At 40.7% G+C, this 23,097-nt stretch overlaps 2 protein-coding genes across 2 annotated transcripts; both read left to right on the forward strand.

Annotated features, from left to right (window-relative positions):
• The first annotated feature begins 12,353 nt into the window (after positions 1-12,353).
• LOC119765428 (mucin-21-like) lies at positions 12,354-14,312 on the forward strand. Its single transcript, XM_038249262.1, has 2 exons — positions 12,354-12,361; positions 12,427-14,312. The coding sequence occupies exons 1-2, from the start codon at positions 12,355-12,357 to the stop codon at positions 13,824-13,826; spliced, it is 1,407 nt and encodes a 468-aa protein (XP_038105190.1). The 5' UTR covers position 12,354; the 3' UTR covers positions 13,827-14,312.
• Positions 14,313-14,391: 79 nt separating this feature from the next.
• LOC119765030 lies at positions 14,392-17,352 on the forward strand. Its single transcript, XM_038248108.1, has 2 exons — positions 14,392-15,458; positions 15,521-17,352. Exons 1-2 carry the CDS (start codon positions 14,756-14,758, stop codon positions 16,567-16,569), a joined length of 1,752 nt encoding a protein of 583 aa, XP_038104036.1. The 5' UTR covers positions 14,392-14,755; the 3' UTR covers positions 16,570-17,352.
• The last annotated feature ends 5,745 nt before the right edge of the window (positions 17,353-23,097 follow it).

Consider the following 23,097-nt stretch of genomic DNA (forward strand, 5'->3'; position numbering starts at 1 on the left):
AAATTGTGGGGAAATTTTTTTGCAAAATTATTCCAACTGGAATTCAAATGCAAAAGGATCGCCCAACCGCAAAGTGAAATTTCAAATTTCGACCATACAAGTTATGGCCGAGGACTATTCTTCCGTGTTTACATTCATGGCCCAGTTTGCTCCAAAAAGAAGAAAGCAAAGGAATTTATTCCTCGTTCCGAAATTCCTTCTGACAGCACAGTAGGCGGTGGGCTCAAAGTTCGAGCTCAGCGCCTACTGCGACTTTCTTCCTCTGAAAAGGCAGATGCTATGCAAAAGGCAAATCCTGCAAATCTTTCCATTTTCCAACGAAATGCTTTTTGCTTGCTTCCCCTGAAAGTATGCCTTTTGTGCTGCAGCTGCATTGCATATCAGCGGGGGCTTTGAATGTGCAACTTCATGGAATTGCTGCCTTTTCAATTTGCAGTTTGCACATCAATTTTATGGTTTTTGATTTGCAAACCAAAATTATTGTTTGTAATTTCACGCTTGTCATTTGTTGACCAAAAACAATACATAACTAACCAAATGAGTGAAATTTGAGAATTCGATGTCAAGGGACTCAAACAATTGAATTTGGCACAATAATTGTTGTTATTGAAAGCTTAATGAGCGGTTTTGCGTTTTGGTTCGGGGAAAATTCGAACCCAAAATGCTTGAATTAATTTGTAGAATGGCGCAGTCGAAGATTCTATGAATAATTTGATTCAGTTGAGTGTTTTGGTAGAATCATGCATTGACCAGATCTTGCTTTATTATCAATTCCTTCAAAAATATTAACCTTTATTTCAATTTGTTAATTTGTCAATCTTTTTTCAAAATATCCTCTCTGAAAGGTGGTCAATCCGCTGGAGAGCACTTTCTCGCAAGATCAACGCCCTCTTCAATTAACAAACAGAACGAAAAAACCCCTTCACAAGTCCCTACTAAGAATTGGGAAAAAGGTGTAACTTTTGTGCACCCAAAACACTCGTTGTCTTTCAATTGCCACCGAAACCACTCGATAATCGATCACGAGTTTCCTGGTTCACAGAGCTTCCAGAGGGAGTTTGTGTTTATTCAGTCTGTTCGTTCCCTTTCAAGAGAACAGCACGTGTGCGCCCTTTTTGTTGGCACCCCACACGTCCCTACCCTTTTTTGTAATCCTTTTTTTATCAGTACAAATCCGCTGAGAGGGAGCTCGAATCGGGAAGGGGGTCAGAATGCCACCCACGAGAGCAATGGTTCAGCGAAAAGCCGTGCAAAAGAGCCACTGTTATCCAAATAAAACGCGATTCAAGGGGAGGGAGCGGGCCACAATCGTCGATTCCGGTTTGACGTTTTTGTTCCGTGTGAAATTCAAAGTGAGCTACTCTCCTCACATGAGCTGGGCGTTTGTGAGCTCTTTGGAGGGCACGTACTTTGTTGGAAAGAAGATGTCATGTTGTACGGTTAGTTTTAAATAAAGCTTAAAAATTTAAAAATACTGTCGATTACGTAGTCCAACGTCAATCTGGTTGAATGACGCAATGGTTAAAAATAGCATTTTTGACTTGAAATCTTTGTTAGATGATCAAAATCAGCCTAAATTTCATAAATTCAGAGTGCCATGAGGCTTTCTAGGCTCAGTGAAAAAATATAATTTAACCCAAAAGTGACGAACTTCTCGTCACAGAATACTGATGCAAGCAATGATCGAGCACAAGCTATCACAGCCCTGCGAAGTATGTTAGCTGACATATCGAGCGGTCAGTCAAAAAAACTAGCTAGAAGTCGCTTGACAAAAAAAAAGTTGATAGAAAGAGATAGGAAATCTGGTTCAAACAAACGTCCAGCTGCCAAATATACTTTGAATGTTTTGGTAAATTTCTGACTAGAAAGCCTTATTAGAAATAATGGCGTGTCTCCTGTTGAAAATATGTGTGATATTTACAAAGCAAGAATTGCCAAATTTTGAAAATGTGTTTCACATGATGGCTATGATAGAATTTTTTATATTTTAAAGTGGAAAAAAAATCATTTTTATTACTAACCAAACATCACAAAATCCGACTGTCGACTCCATATTCGGCTGAATCACGTGCTTCATGCTCTCTCTGGAGGGATTTCCGTGAGTTTCGATTTCCGTGTCACATCCCAGCTCCGTGATAACCATGGCGTTCGTTGGATCTCGTGAGACGAGTACGGTTCGCAGATATATCTCGAGGACGACGACGGCGACGTTCTGATTCGATTACAGAGCAAGGTACTTGACCTAGAGTTTGAGAATCGTCCCCTTCAAATGGACCGATTTTATTTCCATTATTCTTTCGATTTTTCGCTTTTGATATCCAGTGGACGGATTCACCGGAATAGCAGATCCTGGCGAAAAGTGACACTCTTCACGGAATTCTGCTCCGTTTTCTGCACTAAAGTGGTCGCTTTGAACGCTTTCAATTGAAATGACAATCATGCAATAAAAATAAAAGGTTCCGTTTAATGTTGGATTAGGTATAATTTATGCCCCTCGTCGTAGTTCTACGTTAAAATCTAACAATTCTTGTTCAAAAATATCTAATCTGTCTCTTAACATCTTCCAAAATCACCCATGTTTTGTATAAATTTAACTCTTTCCAAAAAAATAAATATGATTATGACGACTGAGGAAAATTTATTTGGCGTAGGACTACGTTGTAAACGTTTGGATTTCAAAACATACAAATTTAAATGATTTAGCTCCATTAATTTCGTCATTTCAACTAAGCAAGATGCCACAAATCACCCCCAAAACGACCACTAATTGCACCCAGCTTGTTACACAACCACTTCTAACCACCTCTAATTGATGGTTATCACTTTTGCGCTGCAAGTGATTTGTGGTCCTCGTGGTCGAACGATTTATCTGCTCACCTGGTTGACATCTAGTTCGAGCTGGGGTTTTCAAATGGTCCTATTTGATTGAAATTTTGTTTGATTTGAGCTGGTCACCATTTTAAAATTTTGATTAAGCCTGAATAACTTTTCGACATTGAACTTTTGTATAAACTCACCAAGGACCACTTCAATCAAGCACATTTTCGCACAATCAGTGGTTGAATGGTTCTCAATCTACCACGAGTGCTGTAAAATGTGATCGCAATATGAAATTAACATAAAAATCCGCTCGGGAATAAATTTCACTCCCTGTTCGAAATGAAATTATCGACGCCGAGCAAGCCCAAACAATATATTTATTTACAACCACTAATTGAGAGTAATCGTCATGACTTGCTGGGACCGTGGCAGAGGTCTGGGAATTATTAACAAGCAAGCGCCATTTTTTTGCAACTGTCATTATCAACCGTTCGAGGGGGGGTCCAAGTAGGCGTGGTTGGGAATGGTGGTGCGAAGTAAAAATCTCAATTTACAAATGGAAACAACGGAAGTTCGACCCCCTCTCTCCCAAAAAGGTAAGAGGAAGGGTGGCAGGAGGTCATAAATTATGCCTGATGGGGACGATGTATTGAATTTAATTGTGCTCTTGCGTTCAACGTCATAAATTTTGCAACAGCGAGCCCACCCACGACTGATTGATAAAACCCGAACTGTTGCAGTATGTCATAATTTTTGCATAAAGGGGTTGAAGTAGGCCCTGAAAATGTGAATTACGGGCTTGGTCAGGAAGTTGGTAAAGATTTGGATCTTGACATCGTGAATGAATAATGGCATGAATGATAAATAGCAAGACCAGATGCATCTCTTCACTTTCGATCTCTTCAAGAAGATAGAGGTTTTGATTCTTGGAGCTTCTGAAGTTGTTTTGACACTTGAAGCAAAGAACAATGTGACCTTTGATGGGCCGTTTGTAGTGACAATTTCGTATAATATACGTAGCTCTACGTCAAATAGATAACATATTTAGCTTTTTTAAAATGACAAATAATTTCACTAAATAATTGCGCTACTCTCCTTATCGTAATTTTCCAGTCACTTTCCTGTAATTTATTTCTCATGTGATGTCACTTCGAAAGACTTACTCGGCATTCAGTCTTCCGAACACCCTTAAAGCTAAACGAATAAATCTCACCCTTCAGGTCTCAGCAGAGCCATCTGTAACGTTTCTGAAAATAATCCTGGATTTCCGGTCTACTTCCAAGCTAGAAGAAGACGAATAAGTGTGCCAAAATCAAACATTCATTCGCCCTTTATTAATTCCCCTCCAGGCGACGACGGTTTGTTTACGGAATAATTCACCGGAATGAGGAACCGGAATCTGTGCCTGGAGCAGCCTCATTCCGGAGGTTATTTATTGGGGCTGGGACGGATTCCCCACTGGGAGATTGACAAACACAGCATTAAGAGCAGAGGTTCGTCCAAGCAGTCCATGACTGATACCAGGAAGTAAAGTGGGGGAGGATGTGGCCAACTACGATTGCTTAAAAAGGGGTTGGTTTGGCAAAAACATAAATTTTATCTCTCGAATTGGTCAGATGGAAAATAAACACCTGCGGAAGTAAATTGAGAGTGGAGATTGCATTTTCCAGCTGGATTCCCTCCCAGTTACAGTTGAGTGTATTTTCAGAGTCGAAAGTTAAATGCGTCAGTTAGCACTGGTTTGAAATGTGTTTGCTTTTTGCCTTCCTCACTGAGGTAAGGCTATAATCCTGCTCTAAAAATGAACTTCGTATAAAAACGTCGTAGACCCACCTTCATGTAAACATATCGACTCAGAATCGAAAACTGTACAAATGTCTGTGTGTATGTGTGTGTGTATGTGTGTGTGTATGTGTGTGTGTATGTATGTATGTGACCAACAAACTAGCTCATGTTTCTCGGCACTGGCTGAACCGATATGACCCGAACTTGTTGCATTCGACTTGGTTTAGGGTCCCATAGATCGAGTTTTATACAGATTGAAGTTTCGATAAGTAGTTCAAAAGTTATGTATAAAAATGTGTTTTCACATATATCCGGATCTCACTTAACTGTATGTAAACTATGTCCGGGTCCATCATCCGACCCATCGTTGGTTAGGTTATCAAAATACCTTTCCAACGAGTCCAAAACATTGAAGATCTGGCAACCCTGTCTCGAGATATGGCTACTGAAGTGATATTGATGTACTTTTTTGAAGCCGGATCTCACTTAAATGTATGTAAACTATGTCCGGATCCACCATCCGACCTATTGTTGGTTAGGTTATCAAAAGACCTTTCCAACGAGTCCAAAACATTGAAGATCTGGCAACCCTGTCTCGAGATATGGCTACTGAAGTGATATTGATGTACTTTTTTGAAGCCGGATCTCACTTAAATGTATGTAATCTATGTCCGGATCCACCATCCGACCTATTGTTGGTTAGGTTATCAAAAGACCTTTCCAACGAGTCCAAAACATTGAAGATCTGGCAACCATGTCTGGAGATATGGCCCCTTAAGTGATATTGATGTACTTTTTTGAAGCCGGATCTCACTTAAATGTATGTAAACTATGTCCGGATCCATCATCCGACCTATTGTTGGTTAGGTTATCAAAAGACCTTTCCAACGAGTCCAAAACATTGAAGATCTGGCAACCCTGTTTCGAGATATGGCTACTTAAGTGATATTGATGTACTTTTTTAAAGCCGGATCTCACTTAAATGTATGTAAACTATGTCCGGATCCACCATCCGACCTATTGTTGGTTAGGTTATCAAAATACCTTTCCAACGAGTCCAAAACATTGAAGATCTGGCAACCCTGTCTCGAGATATGAACACTTAAGTGATATTGATGTACTTTTTTGAAGCCGGATCTCACTTAAATGTATGTAAACTATGTCCGGATCCACCATCCGACCCATTTTTGGTTAGGTTATCAAAATACCTTTCAAACGAGTCCAAAACATTGAAGATCTGGCAACCCTGTCTCGAGATATGGCCACTTAAGTGATATTGATGCACTTTTTTGAAGCCGGATCTCACTTAAATGTATGTAAACTATGTCCGGATCCACCATCCGACCCATTGTTGGTTAGGTTATCAAAAGACTTTTCCAACGAGTGCAAAACATTGAAGATCTGGCAACCCTGTCTCGAGATATGAACACTTAAGTGATATTGATGTACTTTTTTGAAGCCGGATCTCACTTAAAGGTATGTAAACTATGTCCGGATCCACCATCCGACCCATTTTTGGTTAGGTTATCAAAATACCTTTCAAACGAGTCCAAAACATTGAAGATCTGGCAACCCTGTCTCGAGATATGGCCACTTAAGTGATATTGATGCACTTTTTTGAAGCCGGATCTCACTTAAATGTATGTAAACTATGTCCGGATCCACCATCCGACCCATTGTTGGTTAGGTTATCAAAAGACCTTTCCAACAAGTGCAAAACATTGAAGATCTGGCAACCCTGTCTCGAGATATGACCACTTATGTGATATCGATATACTTTTTGGAAGCCGGATCTAAAAAATAGATGAAACTTGTGTACAGCCACTGTTGTGAGGAAGGCTCCAACCACATATGTGGATTAAGTTAGTTTTTGGGGAAACATTTGCAGTGAAAATAGTGCTGATATTTTTGCACATTTTCCTTCTGCAAGCAGTATTATTTCTGAATAAACAAATTTTGTCTGAATTTTTTCTTGTATGTCCAGGATCATTTTTAGCAGACTTCCGCAATTCTTTTTTAAATTGATGATAATGACTAGAGAGATTACACTTTCCCATCTGTAAGTTTCTTCGTTTTCATTTCATTTCTCCACATTTCGGTAAACTCCTGCCTCTTTAATGGCTCACTTCCTTGCCTAGATTTAATGGTTGGTTTGATTTATACCAAGAGGATGCGTTATTTCTTGGAATTTATTAGAGCAATTTGGCAAACCAAATTTACGTTATGGTTGTGGTTAGGCAGCTTGCCAAATAATCTTTCAATTGAAGGTGATTGGCCTTTCCCGCAAACTCATGATTAATTAATACCACTAATAGCGACGATTACCTCCCTAGACTCATCAACCCCGGGATCATCCCCGGAATGAAGCCATACCGCGTGAACCAAACCTCCCGGTCAACCTGTCGAACCCAAGGTCGGTTTAAAGAGGGTCATGCGGCGTCGGTGGCGATAATTTGCATAATCATACACGACCCTAATTAAAATCCTGGTGCGCCAGAAGGAGCAGCAGCCAGGGTGGCGTGAATAATTCCCATCATCCGACCTGATCGACTGATTAACCTGTGAAATCTGGACCATCACATGAGCTGATTATCCTAATGAGTTCCGACCTCCAACCCGTGAAAATTTCCCCCGATTAATGAGTCCCTTTCCAATGTTCGTGACATTTTGGTAATTGTAGTTGGCTTTTCGTTTCAACTATGTAGTTCATGGCCTACTCAGCGGATTTTGGACGTGGTTTTGCCACAAACACTTCGCTAACCACGTTTTGGCAAATAAGACCAGACAGAACTCGGAAGGCTTTGCACAGTTTCCGGATATCAGACGGGACCAGTTGGTACGACGCATACATGCTACATTTTTGCAAACATTGACTCTGGTTAGGTTAGTGCACAGTTAAGAAAAGTCAAGTGAAATTGTTGATATTTTAGTCAGACTGAACAATTTTAAATAGCTGCCTAACATTCATTCACCGTGCAAACAAATGTCAAATTGTCGTTGCTTCTTTGCACAGTGTGTTTCAAAAGCTTGCGGTTGCATTTAATCTTACTGAGGCAGTTGCTTCGTGACACTCCCAACACAAATGCTGAAATTTGGGATAACTACAAAAAAATAGAAAGAATTTTGCATTGTTTTACAAACAATCCAAATCAAAACAATTCAACAAGTTTAGTTTTGTTTTTAAATCAATCCCATCTTTTAAGTATTTCCATAGTGCAAAGGTGATTCAATTCAATGCGTCCTATTCATCTGCTGCACGTTAAAAGGTGACTGCACGAAAATTCACTAGATTTCACATTATATTTAGCGCAAAAAAAACACCTTTCTTCTCCAGCGTACCAGAAACAAGATAAAGCTGTAACAACAACTGCTTGCTGGCAACACAAAAATATGCAAAAACACATTCCATTACAGTTTGCAGTTTTGCTTCAAGGAACATACACAACAAAAACGTAGTCCAGGTGCACCTTGAGTATTCAAATACGTTGCTTCTTTTGTAAGAAACCGAGAAGTTGCAACACTTTTGTTATTCAAAATGCTGAAAGCGATTTATTTTTTGAGTGTCATTTTGAAATGCAATCCCCTCGAAGAGTAATTTCTGAGAAGAAGAAATCCCCACAAGATAAATTTATTTGGCTTTGGTAAATGTCGTCCATCAGGACTTGCTGAGGAGTGAAGTAAAGTGACTTCACAAGCTCTTTATTATTGTGGAGTCATTCTTCGTTTAACAATGATGGATGTGCCCTTCCTTCAACCGAAAAAGCCACAACAATGGTTTTCCTCTCGAGTGAAACATTCTGGATTGTGTTTCAAGAGTGCATTTTTCATGTTAAATTGAATGGGATTAAATTACAGAAGCAATTTACTTTCATCTCAGGGAAAAACTTTTTTGTCCAATATAAGTTGATTAGGAAGCTTAGTTTTGAATCTAGAAAAAAAACATAAATATTTCTAGAGTATTATTTGAACAGGTCCTAAGGAATCCCATACACCCCTGATACGCCCTTATTAAAAAAAATTAAGATTTGATGACTCAGTTGAAAAGTCTTTCAAAGGCATTTCAATAATGTAAAGCAAAGTGGTTCTAGAAACATTGTAAAGCAAAATAAACAATATAGAAGCATTACACTCTAACCCCGATGGTTTGACACCAACTGTTGTCAAACGAACCGGGTCACTTTTTAGTTTGACACCCTTTTTACACGGAGTTCAAACACACTACCAAACGTTTGTTTTGATAGTGCGCGTAAGCGCCGTGTAAAAAGTGACAGTTCGTCACTTTTTAATTTGACTTTGACCAACGAACGGGGTACAACCTAAAAATGTGTCAAACGAAAAAGTGACCAACCACCGGTGGTTCAGTGTACCAAATTAATTGTCAATTGTAAATGGCAGTGTTGCCAAATCAACTTTTATTTCATTGTTATTTCTATTTTAAATTTAAAAGCATTATAATAAAATTTAAAAATCAAGACATCTAGAAAAATAAACAAAATATAAAACATAATGCACTACCAAAATCCAAGTGCAAAAAAAAAAAAAACAAACCATCTGCCACCCGAAATTTTTCACCTCCTCCACCATCTTTCGGTAGATCGAAGCAGACTGGTCGCTCTAAATGTAAAATATGCATAAAATATCGAAAAAAGAGCCCACCCTGACAACACCCTCATCAGCCGAATTTAGTGTCAAAGTAGGCTCTTCTCAGTCCATTCCGGTGGTGGCCCCAAAAAGGCAAAAGCAAACAGGCTACTTCGATGGGAGGTTTTGAAAAAAAAGCAACAAGAAAGGGGGAAAAAGTTGAGCCTTTCCGGAAATGGACGGCGATAAATAAAGGGGAAATTTACGGTGGTGGAAATTTTGTAGCTTTTCAGCGGTGGAAAAGGGTTGAGTTGTGATGCTCTGAAGGGTTGTTTTCATTCAATAAAACTGTTACCACGCCCAGGGCGATTGCAATATTTTTATCAAATTGATTGATGAGAGATGGTTTAGGTTGATTTTGGATGGGATTTATTCTAGAGATTCTGTCAGTTCGCCATAAACGAGAAGTAAGCAAATGTTACATGTCTGCGGGAAATTTTAATACTTTCAGCAAACTCAATCTAGTCTAACGGAAATTGCTTTTAGTTTGATGACTTTCGAGAGGTACCTTTCACCTGGATTTACTCTTGCAAACACGAAAACAGTGACCATCAGAAGAGACCATTGAAAGTCATATTCGTGAGTGGAATTTGTACAGAAGCGTATTTCGCAGTTCATCAAATTGTAAATGTTAGTTCAACACAAATATTTAATTCTTCAAATCTCAGCGTGATTGTAGAATATTGCTTAAAAAAATGTTTTCATAAAAAGGTTCATTTTACCCCACAATCCCCTATTGAACCCGGAAAATCTTCTCCCCAAAAACGGAACATTAACCAAATCTAGCTGATTGCCAAAAACCCGGCGATCTCAGCAAGCCACGTTCGGTTATGTCAGAATCACCATGACAGCAGCTAGCTTTGAAGTTTGGTGGTGCATTTACCGATGCAGATCTGGCTGCATATCAGCACTCAGTGTGCTGTAATATCAAAGTCAGGTCAACTGGCCAACTGGGATGTCCCACCACCCAAAATGGGTTGAATCGAGTTGGAAGATGTGAAGGGAATTTCTCATGGATGACTAGCTCAATTTCGCATTAGACATGTTTGTCGGCATTATCCGGGCGGAAAATATTTGTATGAATACGGAAATTTTGAACGAGGTATCGTGGTTTAGAGATTGAAGGCTGTGATGGCCTCATTGTCGAGATGCAAATTTCACCTATAAATTGAAGGGTGAGGCTAGCTTTCGTAGACTTTCTGTTATTTTTTGGAATAAGCCATAAGACATTCGTTTATCATTTAAAAAAATTTCGTCTGCTACCTTAATTTAATTCTTCGAAATTCTTAACCTCAAAATTGGCCCCAACCCCTTAACACGACTCACGAATTCCAATGTTCGGTTGAAAAGAAGCACTTGTAGTATCAGTTGATAATACTTCCATGCCACGACAACGACACTCGATTGGCATTCGGGGTCCGGATTACTCCTCCGTTTTTCTCACGCCCACAGCCATCAACCGATTTCACCGCCTACTACGACGACTACTTTTACAACCCAAACTCACCTTTGCTACTGTCATCACCGCATCGTCATCTGTGTCTGACAAATCTAGGCATATTTGGATGCCTCTACCCTTCTTCAACATGCAGCAATAAAGCACCTTACACCTCTGATTCATCGCAGCAGGCCCTGCGGATGCCATCCAAGAACACAGAAAAAAATAATGTAAATTTTGAAGCTGTAATTTTGGAAGGTTGAATATTACCTCTTTTATGATGTAATTTTACCTCAATTTAGACTGAAAAAGTGACATTACACCAGAAAAGTGGTAAAATTACACATTTCCAGAAGTAAAATTACACCTTTTTTCTGACATAAAAGATGTACCCCTTCCCAGATGTAATATTACCATGATTTTTTTTTCTGTGAAGGTTATGACAGGCTACAACTGATTGCGCGATATGATATCAAATCGTGAATGTTTCACCCCCCACATACCAATTCCGATGGAGTTTGGCAGCACTGCCTGACTGACAGGTGTTGAGGTGGAGGTCAAAGGAGGCGGCAAAGACCAAGATATGACGACGACGATGATGATGTGTGTAATGTTGGGCCCCCCTCTCCAAATCTACCAAGGATGGCTGGCAGCAGTGTCAGAGTTATTGATGGGAATGATGTGGGAAAGTGGAGTGTACGTGACATATGAATTGGGTAGCACCACATTACTTACCCTTTTTACAAGGATTTTTTTTCGGATGGGTTGAGTAGATTTTCACGTTTGGCTCGATTTCTGCGGAGAAAATTATGGAATAAATTTGACATGCCTGGGAATTCATGCTTCAAAGTAGACTTTTTGATGGTGTGTTTAAATGTTCGTGAAACAAATTGTACAATTTCTCTCTTTTATTAAACTAGTTTCAAAGAAACCCATAAAACCACCTGATAGGGGAACGGCATGTATTTCCATCGTGCACCTAATGTTGGCATATCACGTTTTTGAAACGCGATTTTTTGAATATAAGACACTTTTCTAGTAATATAAACATACCTTTCGACGTATTCTATATAAGCACGCATTGTCGCAATAGTTTTACTTTACTTTTCTATGTTAAATCTCGTAAAAATGCAAAATAACTAGTTTTCCTCCCACATATTTTGCACCTTCAACACATTTTTAACAAGCCACGAAAAAACTGCCGATCACCTTAATCCGTTATCGGATGATTGACAATTTTCTTTCCTGAATTAAGCACATTACTTTCCCTTCTGGTTTGCTCTTAATGGGCACAATGATTCGTAAATTTTATCTATTATCTATTTCCTCACTTCAGATACATTAATATATTGTCGAATCACTGAAAAATATACTTTTATAAAGCAATAAAAAAAGGAACTCAAAATCTAATTTAAGCTCGCTAGTTCTCGACAAAACTGTTTGAAGCTGTCACTAATACTAACGTACAGTAAGGACGGTTGCCAGATCGCTTAAAATAAATAGTCCAATTTTCCTATGGATTAATGTTTTTATCGTCCCTTTTAACCATATTCACAAGAAAACTGGCAACTTATGTCATCTGACAGACAAAAAATGCTTAGCCCCTTTGAGTTTGTTTGACAGTTCCCAAAAATCTGATTTCAGAGAAGCATCAGCGTGGTTTCGAAAAGATGATTTGTGAGTTAAAGTTTGTTTATTTAAATAAAAATCAAGTTTAATTTCACTTCTGCATTGTTTTATAGTTCCTAATGCTTTGGATTTAAGTGTACCCACTCCGAGGGAGGATGAAGGACGGCGGCCACGGCCTAGCTCAGTTTTTGCACGTGTTTCGCTTCCGCTAGACCTCAGGAAGCGGGCTGGTGCTGTCATCATTTCGGCCTCGGCGGAGGGCCGCAACTCTCTCCCGAGAGACAGAACAACCGATGCGCAATCCTGCCGTACACGATCCCGTTCCCGTTCCCCATCACGCTGGCTTCCGCGTGGCCACATGTTTACCCCGAGAAGCAGCGCTGCTTCCGCCGCCGGAGCCGAAGCGAACACCAAGATGGATGGCCACATGCTTGACCCGAGAGGCAGCGCAGCTTCCGCCGCCGGAACCGGAGCGAATACCGTGATGGATGGCCACATGTTTACCCCGAGGAGCAGCACAACTTCCACCGCCGAAGCTGGACCGAATACCGTGATGGATGGCCACATGTTTACCCCGAGGAGCAGCACAACTTCCAACGCCGGAACCGGAGTAAATACCAAGATGGATGGCCACATGCTTGACCCGAGAGGCAGCGCAGCTTCCGCCGCCGGAGCCGGAATGAACACCGTGATGGGTGGCCACATGTTTACCCCGAGAAGCAGCGCAGCTTCCGCCGCCGGAACCGGAGCGAATACCGTGATGGATGGCCACATGTTTACCCCGAGGAGCAGCACAGCTTCCGCCGCCGGAACCGGAGCGAATACCGTGATGGATGGCCACATGTTTACCCCGAGGAGCAGCACAACTTCCACCGCCGAAGCTGGACCGAATACCGTGATGGGTGGCCACATGTTTTCCCCGGGGAGCAGCACAGCTTCCGCCGCCGGAACCGGAGCGAATACCGTGATGGATGGCCACATGTTTACCCCGAGGAGCAGCACAACTTCCACCGCCGAAGCTGGACCGAATACCGTGATGGATGGCCACATGTTTACCCCGAGGAGCAGCACAACTTCCAACGCCGGAACCGGAGTAAATACCAAGATGGATGGCCACATGCTTGACCCGAGAGGCAGCGCAGCTTCCGCCGCCGGAGCCGGAATGAACACCGTGATGGGTGGCCACATGTTTACCCCGAGAAGCAGCGCAGCTTCCGCCGCCGGAGCCGGAGCGAATGCTTACCTTCATGGATTGGCGGAACTCTTGAACACTAACAACTGTCCAGCTCAAGCCCGACTTCCTGGCGGCCACGGGTTGCCCCCGAGAGACAGCGCATCCTACGCCATCACTGATCACCACTCTCAACTATCGCTAATCCCGATACCGGAAGAAGAACTTCCCAGTAGCAGCGCTGGCACGCGTGCCTCGAACCCGTTGAGTGAGGAAGATGACGAAAAACGTGTTGCACAGGGTAAACATGTTAAAGAATCAAAAACTTCAATTTATTTTTAAATGCTTAATTTATTTTACAGTTCAGAACAAAGACGCTAAATATTCCAAGGAGACCCTTGAGCTTGTGCTTGAAAAGGTCACAAGTGGTGTGTTGACCACGTACATGGCGAGTAAGGAGTACGGCATCCCGCGTGGAACAATTCAGTTCCGATTGGGTGATAAGTGTAAACACCAGGAGAGGCCTGGCCCACCGACGACGCTCACCGCGGAAGAAGAACAGACACTCGTCACGTGGCTGTTCGAGATGCAGCGGAAAGGGTTCCCCGTGACAGCTGCAGGACTCCAAGAGAAAGTGTCCCTTTTCATCAAAGCCTCTCCGCGGCCAAACCGTTTCAAGGAAGGAGTCCCCGGTAATTTTATTGTTTTAAAGATATTTATAGAGAACGTATCGTGACCTTTATTTGTCTAAATTTTACACCTGAAGCCGTTTTATAACGTATTTTTGACTGTTCCAAAGTAACAAACTGCTGTGTGAGTTGGCGGAGAATTACACGTATTTGTTTTTATATAAAAAACAAATTATATTTTTTTAAAGAATTTTTAGATTTTAATTTTGGAGGCCAGATCTATTTTATTTTGAAAATATGGACCCTTCGACATTTTTTGATCAGCCCAGTTAGCGAGCAGCTTTTGGTAACTGGGCTACGGTCTCAACCCAGTTACCGAACTAGTACTGTATATGAATTCTTTAATTTTCTAATTATTTCATTTTTTTTAAATACCTACTTATTAAACTAAATATGCTTATTATTAATAATTAATTATTCAATTCAACAGGCAAGAATTGGGTGGTGGGCTTTCTAAAGCGCCATCCCGATATCGCAGTTCGAACGCCGGAAGGTGTTTCGGCGGCAAGCGCACGCGTTTCTGAAGGTGATTTACGTGGCTGGTTCAGCAATGTGTTGACTTACGCGATCGCTGAACGCTTGATGGAAGCGATGAAAGACCCGCAGCGGAAGGTGAACGGGGACGAGATTGGTTTTTATTTATTCCATCTGGCGAAAAAAGTCCTGGCGAAGCGAGGTAGCAGGGACGTAATGATGGTTGAGGCCGGAGACCCGAAGAAAAACATAACTGTTTTGTTTTGCTTTTCCGCCGATGGGGATTATTTCCCGCCGATTGTGGTTTTGCCATACGAGCGATTTCCGCCAGATGTTATCCAAAGCTATCCAGGAAGCTGGGGCCTCGGCAAAACAAAAAGCGGATGGATGGACACAAAAAATTTCGTGCTATACATTCAGAAGGTTTTGTACCCTGCCCTGGTCCGAAAAAGGGTGACGTTTCCGGTACTCTTCTTCGTCGATGGACATCGTTCTCACACAGCCTTTGCCGCGGCGGATGCGTGCCTAAAGCTAGGGATAGTGCTGATAGCACTTTATCCCAACGCAACCAGAATCATTCAACCTGCCGATGTGGGAATATTCGGTCCACTCAAGCAATCCTGGAGGAAAATCTTGGCTCGAATGCCGCCGAACGAAGCCGTAACGGTTAAAACCTTTGCCGACAAGCTGCTCCCGGCAATGAATGAAGCTTTCAAGCCGGAAACGATCAAGGCTGCATTTAAAGTATGCGGCATTGAACCATTCGATCCAAATGCACCAAACTACACGAAATGTTTGGCCAAGTCCTCAGGTAATAAGGCTCATAATCTTACTTATTAAATCATAAACTTAATTAACCTTTTCAATTTTCAGAGATACTCCAAACATCTCCTGGCTTGAACGAAAATCCAACTCGAGGACCAAATCAAGCATTGGCCAACTCTTCCAGCGTGTACTCATCCACACCAGCCACAACCGAGTCGATTAGGCCACCAGTCCAATCGCCGCTTCCAGAATTGGTCGATTCGGCCAGATTGACGATCCCTGAAGGCAGATTCTACGACGTCGCGATGGACGACGCGAACGTGGCACCAGTCCAATCGCCGCTTCCGGAATCGGTCGATTCGGCCAGATTGACGATCCCTGAAGGCAGATTCTACGACGTCACGATGGACGACGCGAACGTGGCACCAGTCCAATCGCCGCTTCCGGAATTGGTCGATTCGGCCAGATTGACGATCCCTGAAGGCAGATTCTACGACGTCGCGATGGACGACGCGAACGTGGCACCAGTCCAATCGCCGCTTCCGGAATCGATCGATTCGACCAGATTGACGATACCTGAAGGCAGATTCTACGACGTCACGATGGAAGACGCGAACGTGGCACCAGTCCAGTCGACATACCGTTTGGATCCAGAACTGGTCGATTCGGGCATCGTGTACTTCCCCGAAGACGTGACCAGTAGCGTTGTCGACGAGACAAACATGACGCCGGTAGCGGAACCAACTCTGCCTCTACAGGATCAAACTAATACCAGGCCGATAAGTATCGCTGACTTCCTCACCACACCTCCAACCCCTAAGAGGAAAGGCAAACATATAAACTATAAAATCCGGACTAATCCTATCTTAACGGCTGCTGAGAGGATGGAAGAACTCAGAGAAAATGAACGACAAAAGGAACAGGCCAAGCAGCAAAAACTTGAGAATGCTCGCAAACGCGAGCAAAAAAGGGCAGATAAAGAAGTAGATAAGAGACAGCGTGAGGAGACCAGGGCAAGAAAGAAGGAAGAGAGAAAAGAGTGGATGGCTCTTAAGGAAGCGCTAAGAGTCCGCAAGCAAAAGGAAAGACAAGAAAAGCAGGAAGCTAAAAAGAAAGCGAAGCAGTCTCCAGACGAATCTTATGTACGGCTACGTTGAAAACCCACCATTGCAGAACAAGAAGTAATATCCCAATAATATCACTAATATTTTAATCAATAAGACACCTTCAAGAAACAACACCACAAAAATACAACATATTAATCAATAAAACACCATGAAAAAGTTCAATTTGAATCTAACTGAACCCCAAGTCTCCTGCTTATTCAATCCGAAAAAAGTTACATACAAAAATATCTCATTTGAGCAATAACATCGATTCAAATGCAAAGCTCATTTTGATGAAAAATGAGCTGTTGTGCTAGTAGTTATCGACATAAACCAAAATTTTAACCTTCCAATGAAACCAGTGTTTTTTTCTTTAACTTCTCTAAAAAAAAGGTCCCGATTTTCCCCAGTTGGCGGTACTCAATTTATTGAAGATCATTTGTTTTTCGCAATTTAATTACCAACTCAACTGTCGTTTTGAAAAAAATAAACTACTTGGCTCATTCACTCATAGGCCCTTTACAATCTTCCATTTTTGTTTATTCTCTCATTGTATATGTAGTTGTGCGGGCACACGATAAGCGATGGAATTAGAGTTCACCAAGGTTGGAATTAGGTTTGATGGGCCAAGTTTAGAGGAAAAAACTATTAATACAAACATACCATTCAAACAGTTTTATAATAGTTAAATGTAGTTTCAACCTAACTATAGTAAACAGTTAGAGTTGTGCTTTCGATTGAACACATTTTTGGCATACTCTTGCGTGAACAACATAGTTTAATTAGCAAAACAATGCAGTAGTGCTGCTTAACCTGCCAAACATACGTGCCGTTCCCCTATCTTCGTTTGAGCTCACTCACTTGCTACGAACGAGAGCAACTTCTTACGAAAAACACATTATTAATTTTTTGCAACGACGACACACGACGCTTTCTCTTTCTCAAGAAAAAATGTAGTTTCCGCCAGTCACCGCCAGGGTGCGCGCGACATCACTAAGGGGAAAAAAGAAAAAGAAGCAGTTAAAATTATTTTTTTGTCCCAATTTGCCCCGCTTGGATGTACCACATGTATACCAGCATTTGTCAGTTTTAAAATATAGTTACTCTTGCGTTAATTGGGGTACATTTGCTTGGCTTGACTTCATTCTAGATCATAATTCTTTGGGAGCAAAGATAACAAAATGGTAAGATGGAACGCTCGAGATTTTTCTCTTAACAGATGGCGTTGCAGTTAGTTGGTGGAAAATCCGTCAATTCTTGTTAAGTTGAATAATTTTGATTAAAAATAACATAAATTCTGCGAATTATCTGCCTCAAAGACTAAAGTGAGCCATTTACCCACCCCTGCGAGCACTGAAAACGTCATTTCCATGCCGGAAAAGGAGGAAAGCTGCACTCCGAACACTTACTGTTATTGTTCGAAGCAGTTTTCCGTTCCTGAACCCCCTCTCCCCTCCTAAAAAAGGAAAACTTTTCCCGAAAAACAGGAAAACCTCCGACGAAAGGGCCAGAAACAGACATAACCTCAACCAAGAAAACCAAGAAGAGGAAAACTTCCGAACCGTTTTCGACAGCCCTGCGGGCCAGACATTCCGCAAGGGGAAAGTCAAAAACGAGTTTGCTCAAAATGAAAGAAGAAGAAGGAAGTCAGAGTGCACTCAAACATCATCGTCTTGTTGGGGTTGCAATCAAGCAGGCGGTGCGTTTTCCTCTCGTTTTGAAGAGTTGAGGAAAAACGGAGGAGGAAAAATAAATCGTTTAACTCAATTTTATCATTACCATCAGTGCCGTCATCATCATCATCATCGTTAGGGCTATTGTCGCATTTGGGTCTGCAGACTTTCTGTGTGAGAGTGTGTGAGGTTATTTTTTTATCATTTTGCGTTAGAAAAAACAGCAAAAAACACCGCAATTGGCTATTTTCCTATTTTTGCTATTTTTCTGTATGCATTGGAAATGTGATGTTTGGCCTGGAATTTGGTTCACCTTTTTGCCTTCCTCACCTCAATGAGGAAAGGCTTTAAAATCACTCGAAAAATGAACTTCTTTATTTGACCTCGTAGACCCACCTTCACGTATACCTATCGACTCAGAATCAAATTCTGAACAAATGTCTGTGCGTGTGTCTGGATGTGAGTCCGTGCCCCGAAAAATATGCACTCGATTATCTCCGGACTGGCTGGACCGATTTGGACCGTTTTGGTCTCATTCGATCCGTCTTGGGGTCCCACAAGACCCTAGTTAATATTATGATGTTTAGAAAAGTACTTCAAAAGTTATGCTAAAAAACGATTTTAGCTAAACTTCGGAAGATTGTAAAAAGGGTGGTTTTTGTAAGAAAACCCATCATGCTATATATTATTAGAATGGTATTTGAATGACCTTTCCAACGCGTTAAATATATTGAAAATCTGACAACCCCATCAAAAGTTATGAACACTTAAGTGTTATTTATAGACTTTTTTGAAGCCGGATCTCATATATTTTGATGAAAAAGTTGTCCGGATCTATCCTGCGACCCATCGTTGGATAGGTAATCAAAAGACCTTTCCAACAAGCCCAAAATATTGAAGATCTGACAACCCTATCAAAAGTTATAAGTACTTTAGTGTTTTTGATACACGATAATTTAAAAAAAAGTGTCTTTACTTTATGAATGTGAGGAATGCACCAACCACCTAAAGGTGGATTAAGTAACGTTTTTAAACACAATCGTACATTTAAGCTCAAAGTGTGCCATGATTCGATTTGCAGGTTGCTTCGACTGTAATTTCTCCTACACTCTAAATTTATAATAAAGCAAAGCTTCTTCAGCTGTCATCTCAAAGGTTCTTCACCATGATAAAATTAAGCTGGCATTATTTCCCTACCTTTTTCATAAATACTACACACTACTGCTGACAGCTGCGCAAACAAATTGATCCGCAAATGGAACAAGACGATTTCGCAGAAAAATGCAATTCTTCGACGCGAGAGTGTCTCGTCCATATTGGATTGTCAATGTAATGCCCGTCCATTTTCTTTCATTCCATCACGAAGAGAGGTCCCTCAGTTGGTAAGCGCCTTGTTTTCTTCGTGAGATCTGGTTATGCAACAGTGAAGTCTTACAATGTTGGCATTTCATAATTGTTAATTTTGTTTTCAATTCGAAGCAGCAAAACAACTTAAACGCTATTTTGAGTGTAGTTTTCGTGAACGTGCAATTTTTGACCTCTCCCAGTCAAATCAATCCGAATTCTGAAACGGAATCTAATTAGAATCGTATACAAATTCCGTTTCAAACGCAACAACCGGTTCGAACACGGAACCGGTTGTTGCGTTTGAAACGGAATTTGTATACGATTCTAATTAGATTCCGTTTCAGAATTCGGATTGATTTGACTGGGCTCTTTCTTCAAACGTACACTCTCAAACAATTTAGCTCAAATCAAACCCACCGTGCAAAATGTCTTGCAACTGTCAATATTGTAAATCCTCTTGCGCTCGTCCGTACTTTTATTTTGCAGACTGCATGTCCCAGTAGGCGAATACAGAGTGTTTTGCAACAGTCTGTCTTTTCTGACATAATCCGATTTTGAGTGCTTTGATGTGCTTCCTTTTGCAAACCTTAAAATGATTTTTTATTTCTAGATTCAGGAAGAAAGTTTGCTTTACCTTGTCAAACACTTGTAATTATTCATATTTTAACGGCCTAGATTTCCGCGAAAAAGTATCTCCAAAAGCTCAAGACCAACTTTTCCTCCCCCACCCTCAACAATCTCCACAAACTGCTCGGAATCCACCACGAGGCAATCTGTTGAACAAAACCCACAAACTTTTGATTTATGGCTTAATTCTGATCGTGTAGCAACCATCAGAGTAGGCCGTGATTTCGCTCGTTGGGTTTTTTCGCCATTTTCTGCGGCCCGCGGCATTTGACAGGAACTAGCGGAAAAGTAGGGTGAGTTGCCCTATTTTCACCATATTTGAGTTTTCAGCTGTCATTGTACACGTTCAACCAAAGTTACTCGGAGTTTCACTGCGATAACTGAGTTTTCATCATGTGCAAATGGGTCAAATTACAGATTTGAGTAAATTTCACTAAAATTGAGTGATTTTCACACAAATCTAAGCAAATTAACTAAAATTTTACATTTTTGGTGTGAAAATATATAAATAAGTCCAATACAAAAATACCTTCCTTAACCCTCACATGTTTGTTTTTCGCCACGCCATAATCAACTTTCACTTTGGGCCGGCCATGACGATGATGACGGGCCCGACGGGTCCGAGTTGGCCTTGGCAAGAAACCTGGGCGGAAACATAAATATAATAATTTGATCACAGCAGACCGGTAATCTGTTTAGCGAGTGTTTGTTTCCGACTTCTTTTCTACTCTTTTTAGAGCTTGTCATTTGGGGAGGTGCGCAGGAGCTGTCATCTCATTATGATTATGTTTCAATCAGCGTGTACTGGGTAGATGAGATTTTCAGAAGTTTTTTAAAGTGTAGAGAGGTGGGTGTGTTAAATTAGGAGCGCGTGACAAATTTGAATTCACTTTGGTGGTTTTTGATTGATGCTTGTTGATCGACTTCAAATTGAAAAGTGAATTCTAAATTTTGATTAATTATTGTTATAAGTTTTTCAAGTTCTGCTTGAATTTCAGAACTTCGTTTCATGCTTCTTTCAACTGAATATCAAAGCAAAAATTGTTAAGCTAGTTTTCTCCACAGTCCGACAATACCGGCTAAACCAACTCAAACTCTCTTTCTAACAAAAGTTTCCGCATAATAGTTGTTAATTCTTTTCTGTGCAAGACGAGAAAGGATAAAGTTTTCCCCCAGTATGATCTGGCTTTATTTAACTTTTTTCGGACTACAAAAAGAAACAGCTTTTAGACTCCTTTTTCTGTGGACTGCCCTAACAGAATCAGATTGTTGCATATAAAACGATGAAATGGAATAAATTTTAGAACAATATTATCATCAACCCATAAGTTAATTTGGAATATACTCAACTTTAACAAATTAAAGCAATCTGTTGCTTATAAATCTCCCTCCAGAGAGGAAGCCAATAAAGATGGATTACACGCCGGAAAAGTCTTGGCCTGCTACTCCAGACACCAAGAAGGAACAACAACAGGTGAGCACGTATTGACCAAAGTTTTCTCCCTCCCTCAACCTTCCCTCAACCTTGTTTGGACTTCTCCAAAAACAATGATCCCAATTACCTAACACATATTTACCTTCGGAAGGAAAAACAAACCCAGTTCTAGTTTGTTCCCTGTGAAATGGTACACCAACCAACGTGAAGTTTCGACGATTGTTGATTCAGCTATCAAGATCATTAAACTTTCCCAAGGTGCGGAACGTGATGTACTCTTTTACGAGGCAAAAGACGTGCCAAATATTTTCACCCTTTTGACCCACCCCATCAACGTTTGTGGAGATGGTAAAGTTAATCTTGCTTTACTTCCTTGAAAGTTGGAGGCAATTTTGTAAATTTCTGGATTTAAAAAAAAAGTTTTGCCAGAATTTAAATTTTTCATTTGATCATTTTTCACAGTTTTGATTGAAAAGACCGTGTGATTCAACCTTTTTTTGTAAACCATTTTCAAACATTACTTTCAAAAAATCTCTCCTTCACCAAAACTCACGTATCTCAAACAATTTCCAGAGTTTTAAGCTGGCGAAAGCGTCTCAGATTTGGTCTTCATATTCTTCGGGAGCAGAACTTCTGCTCATTCCGACTCAACTTTTTAATTACATTTTCTCCTCCTCATCAGCAATCAGATGACGATTGTAAGGGGCTTGCGGAAAAGCGAAACGGAAGGGCAAAAGTTTGCATTTCTTTCGGGGTTGTGTTTCTCTCAAACTTGGCTGTCAAAATTTGCAATTAAAATGGGTAAATTGCGAACTTAATAGTGACTGTTCAGCCGGAAATTAGCTAGAATAAATTGTTGTGATATAAAGACTAGTATTAAGAGGTCTGTTTGAGTTTAGTATGAAAAGATCGTAGCAAGCTATGAAAAAAACCTTACGTCAAACAGAAAATGGGTTTCCATTCAATGATTTCAATTGGGTCCTGTAATGATGCTTAGTTTGCTGATATTATTGTTTACAGCGATAAAGCTTATTTTTCTGAACAATGACCCTTTGTACGACCACAAAGAGTTTAAAATGGATTTTTAAATCAATTTGGAAAAATTAACCTCGCGGTCCTTCTTGACAGAAAAGTTCCTACTTGACAGCTCGTTCCAAGGGGACCATAGTTGATCTATCGAAAAAATGTTGTCTTGTCAAAAAAAAAAAAAATACATTAAAATGAAAACAGTGATCAGAAATGGACATAGGGTTTAGTACCCAAATTATACTAAATTTCATAGATTTTTTAGTCAGAAAATATTGAACCATTCTGTTGCCATTTAGAAAGTATTCTTTAGGTAAATTCACTAACTTTTGAAAGCATCCCATTAGCACTGATGAGCTCATATTTGCAGGCAAATTTCAACCCATCAACGCCGCCTACTTTGACGTTTCATCAATATGTTGCCTCTGGGTAAACATCTCTCTCAAATCAAAGTTGCCTCTGTAAATGATA

Source organism: Culex quinquefasciatus, chromosome 1 (genome assembly GCF_015732765.1).
Source record: "Culex quinquefasciatus strain JHB chromosome 1, VPISU_Cqui_1.0_pri_paternal, whole genome shotgun sequence".
NCBI classification, from domain to species: domain Eukaryota; kingdom Metazoa; phylum Arthropoda; class Insecta; order Diptera; family Culicidae; genus Culex; species Culex quinquefasciatus.